The sequence below is a fragment of the Dipodomys spectabilis genome, unplaced genomic scaffold (assembly GCF_019054845.1).
Source record: "Dipodomys spectabilis isolate Male_0828 unplaced genomic scaffold, ASM1905484v1 ptg000588l, whole genome shotgun sequence".
Classification (NCBI taxonomy): Eukaryota; Metazoa; Chordata; class Mammalia; order Rodentia; family Heteromyidae; genus Dipodomys; species Dipodomys spectabilis.
In genome coordinates, this window is record NW_024871265.1 from 446,042 (window position 1) to 465,348 (window position 19,307).

General features: G+C 43.6%; 1 protein-coding gene across 8 annotated transcripts in view; it reads left to right on the top strand.

Annotated features, from left to right (window-relative positions):
- The first annotated feature begins 378 nt into the window (after positions 1-378).
- Positions 379-19,307, top strand: part of Pax8 (paired box 8) — a 57,996-nt gene continuing 39,067 nt past the window's right edge. For 7 of the 8 annotated variants that reach the window (XM_042670931.1, XM_042670938.1, XM_042670932.1 and 4 more), the window contains exons 1-3: positions 379-472; positions 829-936; positions 2,064-2,180. In XM_042670931.1, coding sequence (XP_042526865.1) covers positions 912-936; positions 2,064-2,180 — 142 coding nt within the window. In that variant the 5' untranslated portion in view covers positions 379-472; positions 829-911. The remainder of the gene's footprint in view (positions 473-828; positions 937-2,063; positions 2,181-19,307) is intronic. The other variant, XM_042670934.1, reaches the window with a different exon arrangement.

Genomic DNA, 19,307 nt, shown 5'->3' on the forward strand with positions numbered 1-19,307 from the left:
GTTCTCTGAGAGCAGATCAGGGGAGAGCTGAGAGCCATGGATGTCATAGAGGAGCTATGTTGCTTATTCTGGTGGTCAGCGACCCCAAGAGGCTCCAGAGAGCCTAATCCTCAGACCTTAGGCCTTTATCTCCCACTCCTCCAGCATTTCCAGGACGGCTGAGTTAGGGCTCAGCTACCTTCCTCTCTTCCCTCCGCTGGAAACAGAAGCTCCAGCAAATGTTTCTAACTCCTGAGTCCACTCAGCCATGTCCCCCTTGCAAAATCCTCCCCTTCCCGCACCCCCCTGCACCCAGCCAGCCAATCGGCGGCCTGAGAGCCTCACCAGACCCATCTCCCAGGGCCTTGGCGGGATAAAACCGGTCGGAGATGCCGAGTGGATGGGAACAAACTTCAGAAAGAAGAGAGACACCCGGCCCAGGGCACCCTCTCAGGTGGACCTAGGCAGTGAAGGCCTGAGTCCTGCCGGCCAGGTATGCCACCCAGGGGTTAGCAAGGAACTAGATGGCTGGGGAAAAAAGTGGGAATTCAAGAAATGAGAGGGTGCAGGGAAGTCTGGCAACCCTTTCCTTCCCAAGTCAAATAGGTGAAGGCTGGGACAGTGGAGGGAGAGGATACCGGGACTGGAGTCCCGAGCTTCCTCAGTGCCTCCAATCCCGGATCCTCCGGTCTGATAAGTGAGTTAGGCCTGGCTGAGATTGGCCTTACTTTCCCCTCACCCTCCCCGAATCTTGGCACGCGATCGATCGAAGTCTAAGGGACAGGGTTTGGGTAGATGGTCTAAGGTTAAGGGACTTGAGTCTCATGCCCCTTCCTTGGGTCTGTGCAGGGCAGCGGCATAGCGACGTAGTGCGGCCGAACCTGAGTAAAAAAGCCCCAAGTGCTCTACACGCTGAGCGCGACTCCCTGGCGATGCCTCACAACTCCATCAGATCGGGTAAGGATGCGGCCGAGCCAGGACCCACGAGCCCCGGCGGCGCCGTGGAGCGTCGGTGCGTGCGCTCGGGTCCATAGGGGTCCATAGGGCTCCGGAGCTTCAGCTCCCGGCTGGCGAGACAACCTTGTTGGGGACGCAGCTTGGGGCGCCTTGGGCCTAACTCTCCGCTGGGGCCGCCTGGCTGTTTTCCGGGTCCCCCTCCACCTGACTGAGCCTCCCTCCCCAGGCTTTGGTTTCTGCGGACTACACGGATCGGTGAGGGGTTCTCTGTGGGGTCACCGGGGGTTGTACTTTGTGCTCCGTCTTGCACGACAGGTTACGGTGAACATCCTTCGCGTTCTCAGATCCGTGGCCGCCTGGGTGCTGGGCTTGTAGCTCCCTTGCCCCGCGACCTCTGCGCTCCCATCTCAGGATTCTTCCTGTGAATCCCCTAACAGGACTGTAAGCTCTGCGCATCTCTCATGCCCTCGAGAAAGGAGCCTACGGCCGAGGGTCTGGGAGCCAGTGGCATACTCTGGTGTTCCGGGATTCTCTTGCCCTTCACCGGGCAGACGCCGAGCGTCTCCTGCGGGGTGTCTGCGGGCTAGGACTGAACTGCTAGCGCATCCGAATCCGCCTCCACACCTGCGCCCGGGGCCTAGGGCCTTCAAAGCGCTTGTGCTTCGTGACTACCGTGCCGGCTCCCGGGGCTCCGGACCCAGGCCAGGCGGGGTCTGTACCGGGAACGAGTCCCCCAGGGTCGGGAACTGGTGGGCACGGCCGCTAAGCGCAGCCTGTGCGGACAGCCAAACGAGGCGCAATTCGGCCCGCGGTGATGGATGGAGGACGGCCGGCCTCGAGGAAGGCGATTTATGGGGCCAGGGCTCATCGCTATCGATTTGGGCCGGTGAAGTGAAAGGAAATCAATATTCTCGGCGAATAGGAAGTCCTGTTCCGCAAACGGGACATTTGTTATAATAAGGAGAGCCGGAGCCGGCGCGGCGCTGGCTGAGATCTCTATTTAGCCGAGAGCGCCGGGAGGTCAGGTTGTGCTGCGCAGTGCCGGGTCGGAGCGCCAAGGCTCCTCTAGGAGGGGCACCGGTAACCTCCAGGGGCGCCGAAAGGTTTCTCCTCTTGGTTCGTTCTAGATCCGCAGATGGAGCCAGCAGGATGCTTTCTCCGTTGCTCCAGCTGCCTTCTGAGAAAGGGACCAGAACCGTGCCAACCACCCTCTGCGGACCTGGGGCAGTTTCTGGGGCTGCCAGGTTAGAGAGCTAAGACCCTTCACGCAGACGCAGGGCTAGTGAGGCCGGGGACTAGGCAGAGATGCCTGGCATCCGTTACCCGGCTGCTCGCAGAAGCCAGGCGTTCTCCTCACACCACTTTCCAAAGCCAGAAAAAGGTGTAAATCCTTTAATCTTTAAGCCAAACCAAGGTACAATACCCGGTGTCGCCCTTGTCTTGGGGATCAGGACGGTCTCCCAGGCCTAGCGCGTGTGCCCAATGCCATCCCAGGCTGCTCCCATTCACTTCCGCCGGGTTTGGGGTTTTTTTTTTTGTTTTGTTTTGTTTTGTTTTTGTTTTGAGAGTTTCGCTGTTTACCCCCACGACCTTTGAGCGATGTTTGGAGGAATGGGTGCTCAAGGTCTTTGAATTTACCGGGTTGTGGGAGACCTTCCTCCGCCCCTCCCCGACGCTGCGGGGGAAAATAAAGCAATCACAGCCCCTCCGTATGACTTAAAAAAAAAATCGCTTCTTATTTTTATTCTAGAAACACTCATTAGAATTAATGGGAATCCAAGAAGGAAAGACAAAAGGCAGGATTTATTTTTACTTTATTTTTTTTATCGACAAAGATCTCATGATGAGACTCGGATTTCCCATTAGCTCAGATGCAAATCACTCGGGGATTGGAGGAGGGAGCCATCTTCCCCTAGCCCGGCCAGGTATTTTTTGGCGAGGGCGGAGGGGGTGGGGGGGCGGGTATCAAAGTGACTTCTTAACTCTCCAAACAAACAAGGCTGGGGGGGGGGGGAGAGGAGGAGGGAGGTGGGGGAGGGAGGGAGCCTACATTCGTTTAATTTAGTGCTTTAAAAAAAAAGGAAAAATTGCTTTAAATGTCTCTGTTTAAGGTTGTCCCCAAATTCTTTCCGACTCTCTCTATAGGTCGAGCTAAATATAGGCACTATTGCCTATATTTAAAACTCAATTCATAAGCTGATACTTCTTGTTTGTATGAGCCCTTCTCTCTCTCTCTCTCTCTCTCTCTCTCTCTCTCTCTCTCTCTCTCTCTCTCTCTCTCTCTCTCTCTCTCTCTCTCTCTCTCTCTCTCTCTCTCTTCGTTTTTAGCACCCCTCCCGCCCCGCACCTTCTTTTCTAAGTTTATCTGTATGTAGAGAGCTCTCATCGAAGTTTTCTTTAGACTCCCGAGTGTGAGCAGCGGCTTGGCTTTTCGCGACATCGAGGCCGGCCAAGCACACCATTTCTAAAAACCCGAGACACCCTAGAAAAGTTTCCTGCACGCTTCTGCCCCCCAGGTTACCGAGGCTCACCCTCAGCTAATTTTGCTTGCAGAACTACAAAGCTTTGTTCCGAGGAAATGGTGCTAGCAAATTATTCTGGTGCCCGCCAGCTAGTCAGAGCTAAATGTTGGGTAAAATCCTCGGGATTTTTTGTTGCATCAGGGAACAAAATTTTCTACAGCAGAAAAATTATTTTGTTTCAAAGGTTCATGAAAATTAATAAATGCCACATACATATTAAAATGTGAGTAAATATGTCAATGAGAAAGAATTCGATAAAAGCAAGCTAGTTGTCATCAAATTTTATAAGAAATAATTTGCAATCCTCATAATTACTTACGAAAAAAGTCAAAGATGAAATGTAAGATCAAGGAGAAAGAATACCACTTAGTTCCTGATCAGAGACCAGGAAACTAAAGCTCCTGTCAGTCCTCCTGGTTTTAGACTTGGAGGAAAGGGGAATAAATATATCTCAGGAAAGATTTGCTTCTTTTCCAGGTTTCTTGCCTGGTTTAAAACAAGGTCTTTTGGGAGAGGAGACATAGTATTGAGGAACATAAAGAGGTATTGGGGTTCCTCAATTCATCTTTGTTTCAAGACGATCTATCCTCCCACCCTGCTCAATGCAAGTTAATTAGGAGATAATTTAGTTACTTTGTGAATTAGTTTTAAGATAAGTATCTTTTCAAGCTTTGTCACTTTAATTGCCCCACTGATTGATAAGAAGTAATTATTTCTAATTGACACTTTTTTGATGTCTATTGGAAGCATTTATCTCGGGCCATTTTGGGCTGGAAGGAAAGTTAATTAATTTTTTCAGTCTATATAAAAAAACGACTAATTTTTCTGAAAAGGACAAAGGGAAGTAAAATAAACAAAACAAAAACCAATCTCATGGAACTTCAATTATTAAGAAATATTCTGGTTCAAACCTATTAATAAATTAAAAACTTTTTATTTATGGCCCCAAATCTCTAATTTTAATGAAAAGTACATTTTGGGGAGGATGTACATTTTCTCATGAATAAATTCACAAGCTCTTTATATGCCAACTTCATTTTGGATTGAGTCCCTCTACTTGCAAAACGTAAAAGGCAGTGAAATTTTACATGTAGAAATGTAGAATCAATAGAATGCTCAGAATAAATGAAATCATTTTTGTAATAGTTAATAGAAAGATTTACTAGACCATTCTTGTTCTGTAATTATTGATGGGGTCAGTATAAAGGTGAAACCTTACTTATGGTGACATGCCATCTCATAACTAAACCTTGGAGTAAACAGTTTAATAATTTACAGACTCTAGGACAATTTTTAAAAATTCTATGAGAAAGGAAGAATAAAGAGAGAAAGAAAGAAAGTGAATACGAGGTAATAGCAAAGCAAAAAAGATAGGAAGGTGGCTGAGAATAAAATGAAAGTGCTAATCTCAGAAAGGAAGGCAGCCAGGTATATGAAATCTTTGCTCTTCAATATAAGAAAATTGAAATCCCATCTTCAAAATATATTCTTTTGAACACAAATTCTTTATCATAGACACCTATTCACCTTTTCTTCCACCCTAGACTCTTACTTTTCTATGCATAAAAAGGTAGAATCTTTGAGAGTCAGTTGGTCAGGAGATTAGGTATCTGACTATCAAAGTTTTGATTTGAGGGTCCAAAGAAAGGAAGTAAGAAAATAATCATCGTGCTCTAAGGACTTACCAAGATATTGGCATGTTACTGTTTTAATTTTATGAAAGCCCCTGTACTCTTCATCTCTAGTTGCTATGCAGTCTATTCATATTCACGCTTGTGACTTACTGACAGGAGAATATATTTGTGAGTAAACCCAAAGTAAAGATACACACACACACACACACACACAGGCATTAGAAGAACATAATTATGCAAGATTCACTTCAGTTAGATTAATTTCAGCTAGTGCCTTTTCAATCATTTATATATAAAATATTGTCTGCTTATAATGATGTTTCTCCCAGATTACTCGGAGCTGAAAGAATGAGGAAACATTTTAAATGAAAAAGAAATTTAAGATGCACAAACAGCAGATAATATCACATACCAACCTCACTACTACCAAAACTGAAAAAATATAAATAATGCAAAAAATCAGCAAGGGAGAGTTTAGTAATGGAAAATTCCCCTGCAATTAAATGAAACAGTAATTTAGTGGAGATATGCCTGAATGAATTAGCATTTATTAATTGGTTCTCATAAAAACAATCTGTGTGTGTTTGGGGAGGGTAGTGTAGAAATTATATTTTTCCATAGGAAATGTCCCTCAAATACTTGTATCAAATTATGTCATTAGTACATTCTATTTTGTGAAAAGTTCCAATTCTTTCACTGGTAAGTTTCACCTGAAGTCTCCCACCCCCAGCAGAAATAAATGAAATGGGCCCCCCACTTCTCTTGGTACATTTCCAAACATAAAATTGATGAGTGTACACACAAACAGACAGAATCTACCATTCTTAGGAACATCCAAACCACATCCCCCAAAAGATTGCCAGATGACTCCAGTTTTCTGGGGCACAACTCACTGAGGCAGAGAAGGCTCCTTTGTAGTTTTGGTCCTCTCCAGCATACTGGAGCATCCTCACTGGCTCTGGCAGGAACTGCTTTGTAATCTCAATGAGGAGCTTGCTGGGGTTGACTGGTGCATGGATATGTTTACTTTCTCTTGCCATAGTTGATCTGTCTTTAGTTCTAACCATTTTCAAGGTGCTCTATTTATCAGTCCAAGAGGTGCTGAGTTCTCAAGCTAAGAAGCTTTGAGCTCTGTTGTTCTGAGTACAGAAGAAGCCAAAAGATAAAAGAAGCAGCTTCCTTTTGGAAGACAGTGAAAGAAGGAGCAGAGGGAGAGAGAGAGGAAAGTGGGAGGAAGAGAGGGAAGGGAGGGAGGAACAGAGTGAGTCCCCTATGAGGTACAGATAGTTTCTGTTTTTAAGTTGAGACTTAGATATAGGCTGAGACACTGTTTCCCCATCAGTCCTCACTTCTTTCAGAGCTAGAAGCTGAGGGTGCACTGTACATGAGAAGAATATGCCCCCCACTCTGTCCTTTGAAGGAGAGGACTCAAGTTGTAGACCTTAGCCTAGGTTGTTTTGAAGAGGAAATAGGTGAAATGCTTGCTTCTACTAGGGGTGTTTGGAGGCTGTTTTGGGGAGGAAAGTACAGAAAACAATCCAGCCTATGGTGAATAGCCCTGAAATGGTCTCTGGAACAGGATGGGTGAACAGAAATTAACTGCACACTTATCTACAGTAATCACAGACTTTCAAGTAGATCTTGCGGATTGATGGTTATTTTTATCATGTCCAGAGTTAGTCTGACGGGCCTATTTGGGCTACCAACCTGCTCCAGACCCCTCCACAGCCACATGATAAGCAAATGTCAGTCATTCAAGCTACTGGCCAGAAAAGGATCTTCCTGAGAAATTTTCTACTTAAACATGTAATTCATGTTACTGAGTTTGGGCTTCACCTTGGCGTTCCACAGAATGGGTCTGGGTAGAGACATACCTTTACTGAGTTTTGTTCAAGGTCAAAGGTAGGAAAGTTCAAGGCTCCTCAGGGTTACTTAGGCCCTTTTTCTGTTTATTTCTGAAGATCCCCCCCGCACCCCGCGAATAGTCTCAAATGTCATATGAGATATCAAGTATTTCTAGGGCTCCTCATAGCAAGCCTTGTAGTCGCTCCTGACCATCTGATGCTACTTTTATATCCAAAGAAAGAGAATCTGTCCACAAGAGCCAAGCTGACACTCACTTAGCAAGCTTTCAATAAATGGAAGCTACAATTATTGTCGCTGAGGACTGTTACAAGTGTGGTGCTGTGCTCAGGGCAGATATATACATCATTTCATTTAATTCCCATAATTCTGCCCTGAAGCTATTGCTATTGATGTTTTTATAGAACAAGTAGAAAACTAATGCTCAGAGAGATAGATCTGACTCCATTTTCCTGCCCACTACTCCTACCCACCCAAAGTTTCATCAGCAACTCCTAGTCCTACCAGTAGAACAATGATCCACATCTGCAAACACAGTGAAAACTCAGACAGAACCATAAGTGCCTGCACTAGTAGAAACCTTTAAGGTCTTCTATGAGCTCCTTTCCACATCCATGTCCTCAGCTCTCTAGCAATTAATTATCATAAACACCATTTCAGTATGATCCTCCGTCTTCCCAGCTGTGAAATGGGTGATGTACTACTATCATGATATCTCTCCTCAAAGTCACTGTAGGGAGAAAGAAGGAGAAAGACTTTTAAAAAAAACCCACAGGACTATAGTGTTTCTGCTTACACCAGAGAAAACAGCCATTCTTAGCACCCCAAAAGCTTGAAGGTCTATAGGAGGCTTAGTTCTCTACCTTGGCAATTTAAGACCCACACTAGTCTGGGTCCATTTTAGGGATGGAGAGTATTTGTGGCAAAAATAACTTTGCAGTCACCAGACCTGCCCACCATGCCAGGGACTAGCACTGGACAGCCCTTTCTCCATGCAACACAGCCAGAAGTGGTAGAGGCACTGGATGGGTGTCTCCTACATTTAGCTTCATTCCCTCTGCAGTCTCCTCAGAGTCCCTCTAACTGAAGGGTTCAAAACCAAAGACATGTACTCACTACCTTACTTATATAACTCTAACCCCTCTGTATATCACCTTGACAATAAAAAAAAAAAAAAAAAAAATTTTGCTCCATTGATCCTTTGCACAGGTTCAGTTTGTAAACATGTTTGTAAGGAGGACCTTCTTAATAATTTTATTGTTTCAGGTGGACAGTAGCTGGGTTGTACTTGAGCAGATTGTATTTCTCAGATAAAAACCTATCTTTGGCTAAGAAAGAAGAAGCACTTCTTCCCTTCCTTCTTTTAATTGTATTTTTTTCTTCTTGTATTTGGCTGCAGTGGTCAGTGTTTTTGTCTTTTCCATTCATTTTCCTAAGTGGCCTTAGAGTGACCTGGGTAGTTAGTGCTAATTAGTCTGCTGAGACAGGTCAGCACCACAGAAAGGTGCTGACTAGGTGATGCATCCAAGAGCGAAATGGCTTAATCTGTGTCATCATGTGAATTGTGTGTTTGCACACACCAGGGGACTAACTCTCTGTGTGAGTTGCATTTTTTTTTAATTCCCCAGTGTTTCTAGAAAGACAGTAAAACTATTATTTTGGGGGATAAGCTCAGGGGCTGTGAGGTGTTAAGAGGGTGAGGGACTTTTGAATGAGTGTAAAGCCAGTGCACTGTGGCAGCCACCCTTCATCAAAGTGCCTGCTTTGCCAGCAGCAGGAGGAAGATAAGCCTTGAGGCTTTGTTCTTAACCCAGACCTTGTTGTTTTCTTCCAGAGTGACCTTATACAAGTCAGTTGTCTCTCTGAGCTTGATTTCTAAATCTGTGTAAACTAGAAGGATGTTGTAGAGCTTCTAGAAAGCAATGTAAGTAAAAGTGGTGTTTTCACTGGGCAAAGAGCAGCTAGTCAAGAAATTGTTTTCTGCCAGATACACTGATAACCAGGAAGGGAGGTCTTCAGGGCACATTTCCAATGCTCTCTTGTCTTAGTACTTTCTGTGAAACTTCAAATGGGTAATTTGAAACCCAACTTGAAACTTCGTTTCTCTGAAAATGTGGGACAGACTTCCACATAGCCAAAACAATAGGCACATCATGTATTGAGGTGAAAAGGAGAGGATAAATGGGCTGGGTGCTGGTGGCTCAAACCTGTAATCCTAGCTATTCAGAAAGCTGAGGACCTGGAGGATGGAGGTTCAAAGCTATCTCTGGTAGAAAAGTCTGAAAGATTCCATTTCCAATCAGACAGCAAAATTCCAGACTGGAGGCATGGCTCAACTGGTAGAGTGCCAGCCATGAATAAGAAAGCTTAGCAAGAGAGCTGAGGACCTGAGTTCAATTCCTAGTACCAGCACAAATAAATTAAATAAATAAATAAATAAATAAAGTGATACCTGGGAAAGTTGGCCAAGCTTCCCTCACCTTGTTGGCTGTTAGGTAGTCCCATCTAGGAAAGGATTTCCCATTTCAGTTTCCCAGAAAACCCAATAGTCGGGGGAGCATTAGGCATATGATGGAACAATCTGTCTATGGACTTTATGTTAGAATCAGAACGCTCAGGGAATTAGTATTATGAATTTGTCTGAGAGCAAACAGAGCTCATATGAGTCTGCCCTGATTCTTTGTACACAGTTAAGATGCCAGAGACAAAAAAAAACACTTATCTTAGTAACTTGTTTTGCTTTTTGTTTGTTTGTTTTCTGTTATTGGAATTTGAACTCAGGACTTGGGTGATTTCCTTTAGCTTGTTTTTTGTCTGTTTGTTTTTTGGTTTGGTTTTTGGTACTGATCCTGGGGCAAGAACTCAGGGCCTAGGCATGGTCTCTGAGCATTTTCAGCTCAAAGCTAGCACTCCTATCACTTGAACCACAGCTCCAGCTCTTTTTTTGGTGTGGGGGATAATTTTTCTCAAGGGAGGACATTGAAGATAAGAGTCTCACCGATTTTCTTTTCCAGGCTGTATTCAAACCAGGATTCTCAGATCTTAACTTTTGAGTAGTTAGAATTACAGGCGTGAGAGCCCTAGGCACCTGGCTAGGACCCTGCTTTCAATCAACATAGATTCCATATTGACTTAAAATATTAAAATCCACCATTTTCTGTTTTATCCTGCATTTCACCTTTCCCACTTACTTTTTTATGGTTTCCTATTTGGTGTAATAGTAATACAGCTTTGGCATGATGGCAAATCTACTGACATCTAAAGGTCTGAGTAGTGAAGCACCAACCCTTGACATGAGCTATGTTGTGCTCTTTGATTCCATCACTGAGACTGGTCCATGTTCCTGTGCCAAAATGGAGCTGATGGCAATGGGATAAATTCCTGATACTCTTACTGGGGTGTATCTGGTCAGGTGTCTTGCTATGACATTGAAGTGGGAGCAAGGAGGCAGAAGGATGTTAGTACTGGAGGCAAGCTAGGAAGCAGCTAGAATCTAACTCAACTTTAACAAGTCCTCATGGAGGCTACTTGCCACATATAGAACACCATTTATGGTCAGGAGAGAGAAAGTAAATGATTGAGATTTGAAAATCCATTATTCCATTTAAAGAGAACAGACACACAGTCTCTAAGAGGGGAATAAGCAGAGTAAACCATTCAAGGACAGGACTAGAATGAGCATTGACAATTCAAGGGTGGATATAGAGCTGCTTGTCCACCAGGGAGTATCAGCAGTCATCTTGAATAGCCATGCTACCACATCATCACCACTGGTAGATAAACCTCATCTGTCCTTCTAAAGTCAAGTGGATCCCTTGAACATTACTCCAGAAAGGCAGCCTATGAAACTATGTGAAATTAGCTCCATGATAGTCTAGGCTAGGGATCCATCTAGTGTAGCCTGGAAGCTCAAAGCAAAAGGCCACAGTGCTGTAGGTGCCAGTATTGTGGAGACATGCCCACTTCTGCCAAACCTAAATGCTTGCTGGAGACTTCCAGTGCTCAATTCCTGTGCCATCATAGTTTGCAAACTTTGTAGGGCTTTTCCTCTCTAAGCCTCCCACTTCCTTGTTGTTGACATGTCCTTCTGTTCTGAGATTCTGTCTTCCTTAGGGCCTGGCTGGTTGAGCCCTATTAGCTATAAAGTATTTACTTTCTGTACTGTAGTGTAGCCACAATTATGTACAACCTTCTACTGATTGCTTTGCCAGTGTTCCTCAATTTGCCCACATGGATGGTGCCCGTCTTGAGGCCAGGGAACTTATCCCCTGCATTGGCACTGATGAAATGGACTGCTCTTTAGGGTTAGCTACACCTGGCTTTGAACCCCATTCATCTGTTCATATCCACCTGACTTAAGGAGCCATTTACTTTGTCAATCCAGTGGGACTCATCAGTCCTGCCTCAAGATGGGCTGATGTTATGTTTGTGAAGCATTTGAACCCCACATCCTAACTATACTCAGCCAACCTAGCTCCTATGTCACCATCCTCAAAGACTTCCAGTTTTCCTTTCTTCAATTCCCCAAGGCCTCCTATGCCTACATTTTTGGGGCTGTTTGGAAGTCTACTTTGCGGAGGTGTATTCATCTCTGTTGTTCTTACCTTCTAGACTACAGCTACTTGAGTTCCGAGCCAAACAGGTTCTGCATACATCTGAAAAGTTGTAAAGGTTTTTGTTATAGTGAATAGTCCACTTAGCCTAAGGTGCATTCAAGGCCAGGGACTCATAAATGAGGCCATGGCACCACATAATATAGATGAGGAACCTGAGAGCCAAAGAAATGTGCCTGGATCCAGATCCACAGCCCTTATAGCAGAGCGGAGAACTCTGTCTCAAAACCAGGGCTTTCTCCATGACCCTGTGGTGCCTCCCAGGGTATGGTGTGGGTAGAGTGAGGACTTTAAGCTGAGGGAACAAACTCAGGTTGTGGCCAGTTCTGATGAAGCAGGATTTAAGAGTAAATAGACTAGATGATAGAGCCTCCTTCACCTGCTGATGAGAGCTGGGAAGCCCAATGAGAGCTTCTGGTACACACAAACATATAATCACACCACAATATGCATACTCACACTCATGGATACATATACACAACACTTACACCCAAAATACAGAGAGATACACACTTATATCCAAGCAGGTCTGAAACTAGAGAGAGGCTCTAAGGTGTAAAAATTTTAAGGAAGCTCTCCTTCTCAGGCTTATACAAGGATAAGGTCAGTCCTGAGATTGAGTGCCTCCTTAAATTTTGTATCCTGGATGCCTGGCTTTCCTTGCTCTTGATCTTCATATATGGTACATTCATATACCCACACATGTACTCACAGACATACAGACATACAGATACACAATACTCATTTTCTTACAATATAAATATATTAAGAATAAACATTTACAACATATATATGTGCATATTGAACATTGTCCTAGATTTATAGGTGATAAAAGACAAAAGAATGCCAAAGAAGGGCTGGGAAGGTGGCTCAGTGGTAGAGTGCTTGCCTTGCATACATGAGGCCCTGGGTTCGATTCCTCAGCACCACATAAGCAAAAAATTGCCGGAAGTGGCGCTGTGGCTTCAGTAGTAGGGCGCTAGCCTTGAGCTGAAGAGCTGAGGGACAGCACCCAGGCCCAGAGTTCAGCCCCCACAACCGACAAAAAAAAAAAAAAAAGAATGCCAAAGAAGGTTCTCATTCTCAGAGACTTGGAGAGATTCAACTATGAAGTTACAGGTGTAATTGATCCTGGTTGATTCCACAGTTGCTAGGAAGGACAGGATCGTGGATATGGTCAGGGACAGTAGAATCCTAGTTACCCAGGGAATCTGTTCTGTGTTGTGGTCCTATTAGGCACTTAGAGCTGTGGGTTTCTTGTTCTTGCATCCTATCTTTGACATTTAAGTAGAGAAACAAAAGTATCTATCCTCTCTTTCAACTCTGTTCTTTCACTGACATTATGGAATGGGACATGGGTATTCAGGGAGGTCCTGACTTTACATTCTGTATTATTACTTTTAGTTTAAGCCTAGAGTTAGCCAACTATTTTCCAGTGGCAGTCCCTAGCATCACTTGATCTCTGGGGTTCATGGTCATTTTTTCTAGATCAGGGCAAAGCTAACAATTGGGTATAGCAAATAGCAGCAAGGCTTAGTCTTGTTGATCCCTGTGAGGATAAAGCACTGGGAGCTACAGGCTGAGGGATGTCATGGATATACTCTGCTCAGATCATGAGGATATCTTCTCTAGCATTCTTCCCTCACTCAGACTTTATGAGCAACCATATTCCACTGAGGTCCCTCGGTTTTTGCCCCACAGCCTGAAGAACAACAGTGTCCTGGCTTAATCATGCCTGTGCTCACTAAGACCTGAAGAGGGAAAGTGAAAGTGAACAGCAATGCCACAGATGCATAACACCAGGCTTGTTTGTTGTACCACTTGCATGGGCTGTTTACATGCTTGTTGCAAATAATATGGTGGTATCAAATATTTTACACGTTTGACCAAGCAGTATTTGTGGAACTTTCAGATATCAAGGTGAGCAAAGCTGGTCATTGCTACAGTCTAAATTACTAGCAAGAAAAAGTGCATTTGTGAAGAAAATACCTTTAAGTTTAAGATGTGAATGTTTCTATTTAGGAGCAATTGTCTTTTCTTTTCCTTAGAACCTAGGATCTGATTCAACAACACAATGATTTTACTGTATTAAGCTCATTGTTTCGTGGTATTGTTTTGCAGAACACTGACCTTCTAGATGTCCCATGTCCAGACCAAGTGTTAGAACAGCTGGTGTTGGCATTGGACTAGACTTGTCTGATGTCCACAGAGTGGCCATAATTCCCTAGATAAACAAAATAATAGGTTCAATATTCTTTATTTTGTATAAAAGCACCTCTCAGTTATGTTTCCTAGCAAAACCCCCTTCTTCTTAGGTGCATAGCATGGCTTATGTATGTTGGTCATTTAAGGAATCCAGCCAAGTATGGCAGACTTCCCAGTACTCAGCTTCCTAGGCATGCACTTACCCATCACTCCTGTCTTATGTTCAGCTTTCCTGGTAAACACTTGGGGCCATGATTTCTCTCCTTAAGATTGCCTCTGAAGAGCTTGTTACCTCTGAAGTTTTAATGAATATTGAAGAAATCATATTTTGTCTCCTTCTGGGCAACAGACACAGACTTCTTGGTCTACTCTCTGAGAAGGCTCCTATTCCTGGCCCTCCACTCTCCTGTGTGGAGCCTCTCTTCCCTCCTTTTAACCCCTTTCTCTGATAGATGAGTGCTCAGGATGCTCTGGGCACTCTGTGCCCAGATCTTCTCAAGTTTTGTTCTGACATCTAAAGAAGTATCTCGTGCCAGTTATTTTCTGACTCTGATTCTTCAGCCTCATGCCTGGTTTTCTTTGGTATCTAGAGAAGCCCTGTGTAAATCCATCACTCTCACTCTCTGCGATTTAATTCAATTACCTTTGGCTTTTATGATGCATCCTCACCCAATCATGCACTCTTTGGCCATTTGAAGTTTTTAACTTCAAATGATTTCAAAGAGCATTATTACTTGATTAAACCATTCAATAAGTAAATGTCTATTAAACTCTTTACTATGGCAGATGTGGAGTTAGCTTCAATGTTTGAGAACTTAGATCAAGTGCCTGTGCCTTCATGTTGACATTACAGAGAGAGAAAAGCAAACTGGACTTTTACCCACAACCAAAGGAAGAAAGGAAAGGCTTCAGTCCTGACAGCCAGAATGTGCTGAGCTAGTGGGGAGAGGGAAGCTAGCTGGATGCCACCCAGCAGGTGTGACCTGAGGCAGGGGCAGGATCCCATAGGTGGTTCAGGGAAGGAGCAGCCCAGCAGAGATATGGAGACTCAGGAGCATGTGCACCTGTGAGGGAGACAATGAAAGAAAGATGAGCAGGATCTGGGCCAGCTGTAAGGACAAGGTAACAAGAGAAACCAGGCTAGGACACTAATTCTAATCTTCTCGCAGAACGTCTGTTTAGAGCATTTGACTGATCAGCACAAATTCCATCCTGGACTGGCTTGACCTTGCACTTCTGTCATTGGCAATTTTCATGTCCTTTTTGCTCTCTTGCCAGAGCTATCTACTTTCCTGACTCTGTCCCTCTTTGGGACAGAATGTTGTTTTTATTAAGTAGAGCAGCTGTGGCAATAGTGTATGATAGCTAGATTATTCACATTATCAAAATGTTTTCATTTCTCTCCTCCCTTGGCCTTGTTCCAGAGAAACTTAGCCTGGTGATTTTCCAAAGTAATCTTAGATACCTGCTTATACTTCCTTTTAATCCAAACATTAACAAGCCTTTTAGGACAAACCATTGGTATACAATCCAGAGCTCACCTGGCTGACCCTATTTCCCACTATTTTTGCATACAAAACCATGTTCCAGCCAACTAGTCATTGTTTCCAAAACACACAGTATACATGCCCACCCCTGAAAAATGCTGCTTCTGGGAACAACGTCCCTTTGCCTGCTTCTTTGATAAGTTTGGCTCAAGTTCCACCTCTTTCAACTACACCTACTCAAGCCTCAGGATTTTCATTACTATGCTCCCTGACTTCCACTGCCCCTGTTATACTCCCTTCCCCTAGCTCTTAGTACCTGTTACCAACATAGCTTGTCATGTACTTGGCCTCTTCCAGTGACACCCTATATCTAGAACTGGTTTAGACCTTTCTGTAGCCTCAGCACCTCATATAGATTCCTGTAAGAAGGAAAGACTCCACAAATGTTTGTGTTGCTTATTATACAATGATATGGTTTACTTTTTAGCATACTTGAGTTTTATATGTGAAATTTTCTCAATGTGAAGCACATCTAATTCTTTTCCATGACATTGGCATCATTACTTTTCCATTTTCTTTATAGTAGGTGGCAACTAGTGAACTGAGGAAACAAGAAATGCAGCCCTTCCAAGAACCCAAGGCAGCCATTAAGATTGGAGGATGTCTCTCTGGAGCATTTTTTGGTTTTGAGGCTACCTTTATGGCATACACGCTCAATTACAGGGTAGCTGAGTTGGGCAGTAGAGGCCACAGGAAGTAGAAAACATGAACATACATTCTGATCTAACAGGAGGTCTGCCTAGTAGACATGGCATGAAGGTGTAGCAAAACAGTTAGTTGAATTTAGGTCAGAACCTCTTAAAGGGCCAAGAGTTCATCATTCTTAGAGGCTGGGACTAAAAACTTCAAACATTTTCTAGCACATATCAGACATATATATGTATTAGGTGAAAAAATCTTTCTTGCCCTCTTCTCTCCCCCTTCCCTTCTTCCCCTTGCCTTACTTCATTTTTTTCTTGGTTTTGGAGTCCTGTTTCTCATTTGAGTCTTTGACACAAGAACCTCAGAAGCTCCTGAGATTCTTTTACAAAATATAGAACAATGGAATTTGCATTCTTCACAAGTTCCCAGGGATTATTTTGTAGATCAGACCTAGGAGATGCCTCTAGTTTGTCCCCCAAAGGTTCATGTAGTGGGGACTTGGTCCCCAATGTATTGGTATTGAGCAGTGGGGATATTTTTACAGTGGGGCTCAGTGAGAGATAATTAGCTCATAAATGTCTACTGAGAATATGCCAGTTCTCTCAGGACTGGGTTAGTTAATATGACAGTGAGTGTTTGTGATAAATAAAGGCCACCCCAAGTGTTGGGTATTTTTTTCTGTTGTGATGCCATATTATGATGCAACACAAGGTCCCAGTCACATGTGACCACCTAAATGTGGACTCTTCAGCCTTTAGAACCATAAGCAAAAATAACTCACATTTGCTTACAAAGTACTGGAGTTTCTGGAATTTTGTTATTGTATCATGTCAGCATTAGAGAAATATTGAGAGTCATCAGACTGGGGTCTAGCCAGAGGGCTAGTGCACATGTAGTCTCCTATACCAGTCTGTTGGGAACACAATCCTTCTTGTAAAATGTCTTTGCCTCCCAGATATTGCCCATTCGGTTGTGGGTCAAAGTAGATCAGACTTGGGTGCAGGCTCAGGTCTGCTTCTAGCTAGCTGTATATAACCCATTTAGTGCTCCTAGTTGAGACCTACAACGTGAGGCTCCAGATGTCAGCCACCTCCCTCATAGGGCTGTTGTAAAACTCCATCTCTTATGGAACCAAGGCTCTATGGATGTTTGTTGGAATTAAATGTAGGAATAGCTAATCTGTAGACTGGATCCAGAGTCAAGGAGTTCCTGAAAGGAAGGAGAACCTGGAAGTCTTAGTGAATGAAGGAACCTAACCCAGGAGGGTTAGGCTATGATATGCTGATTTCCTGACGATATTCATTTAAGAAAAAAATTGCTACTTTTGTCCAGGATAGCCTTGGACCTCAATCTTCCTACCTCTGCCTCCCAAATAGCTATGATTACAAGTGTGCACTACCAAGCTTGACTAAATAGGACATTTCTAAGTGGCACCTATTCCTTATATCTCTGAAGAGTGTGGTCAATTGTGCTCCCAAGGATGACCTCAAGACACTGTAACACCTCGAAGCATCTTCTGAATCATCAGGAAAGGAGACAATTCTGGTTATTAAGCAAGAGGTATATTCCAAGTGCATTTTCAAGTGGCTACAAAAGGATCAAAACTTTTCACTAACCACACAGGGAGCAGCTATAGAAACAAGGAATTTTCCTCTTCCCATTCATTCAAAACCTGTCTTAGTCTGGCTCCTAATTCTTGTTTGTTATAAGGAGACTTTGGGTCCCTCTCAGAATGTTATCTGTTTTTTTTAACAAATAAAATAAAATGAACATTATTAATGCAGTCATATTAAAGCACAACTCCTAAATCATGTAAAAGAAAAAATGATGTGATAGATGGATCAAGAATGGAGAGAAGAGCCAAGTACTGGTAGCTCCTACTTGTAATCCAAGAGGCTGAGATCTGGAGGATCACAGTTTGAAGCTGGCATCAACAGAAAGGCTCAACAGTCAGACTCCATCTCTAAAATAGATTGTAGGCTTGGCTCAAATGGTAGAGTGCCAGCCAGCAAGCATGAAGCCCTGAGTTAAATGAAGAAAGCAAAGTAGGAAGTAAAGGAAGAGAGAAGGAAAGGGGGGAGGATAGCAGCTCTGCAGGGAAGACAGTGCTGTATGTCAAAAGGAGCAGATGCACTTATAGAAGGTAGAATGTTAGTAATCATTTTTCTCCTGTGGCCTGACTAGATCTGCCTTATACTGGAGAGCATTTGGAGGGCAGCTGGAGGGCTTACCAAATATTTCAGGAGAGGATCCCACAGGACCTTTCCCTAACTGTTACTGAATCCAGTTCAATTTTAAAACCCTGTTGAGCCAGGTGTGATGGTACATATCTGTAATCTCAGCATTTAAGGAGCTGAGGCAGGAGGATCATAAGTTTAAGGGCAGCCTGGACTACAGAGTGAAACTCTTCTTTCTAAACATATCTATTGATCTATGAATTCATTTTCTAAAGCTATTATGACGAAGTATCACAAACTGGATGACTTAAACAGTACAAGTTTGTTGTCTTACAATTATGGAAGCCCAAAGTGTTAAATCACAGTGTCAGCAGGTGATGTGGAGCAGAAATGCTCTGTGGTGTCCTTACTCCTGATGATATACTGGCAATGTTTGGTAGTCTTTGGCTTATGGCAGTGTAAGTGCGCATGGTAGTCTTCCTCTTCTTCTATGTCTGTGTCCAAATTTCTCCTTTCTTCAGAGGCATGGTCTTCATTAGGACTTATCCTACTCAACTCAGCTTCATCATCTGCAAAGACCCTGATTCCAAATAAGGTCACATGCTGAGGTACTGAGGTTAGGATTTCACATACAAATTTAGAGGGAATACAATTCGGCTCCTAATGAACATGTGTTTCATGTTATTGGCCTAGCTCCACGGCTTGTGAGAGTAGCTACAGAAATCCTGCTCTGAGACTGACAGAGAGAAAAGGGAAGCAGAGAGATGGGGAAGCCAACACCTGTCCTCTAGAAACTTTTTTATCCTTTCCCCATAGGAGGGACTCCGCCTCCTAATCTCAGAACTCCTAATCAGAGTCAAGTCTGGGTTCAACACTTGAGAAGATAAAAATACCAAGCAGAACAGTATTTTCACAATAAAAAAAAAATACCAAGCAGATAAGAAAGCCCACAATCTTTCATGGTTCCTTGTTCAGAACACTTCTCATAAATCCCACCATCTCTTCCTCTAGTCTAGCAAGATAGCTACACAGATTGTAAGATCCCCAAAAGTTTTCAAAGATGGGAGAATGAACAGGAATTTTGGTCAGAAAATATGTTCTGTTATGTCTCTACCAGGAACTAGGGCTAACATTAGACAGGTCATCTTCTCCTCCCATCTGGGTACAG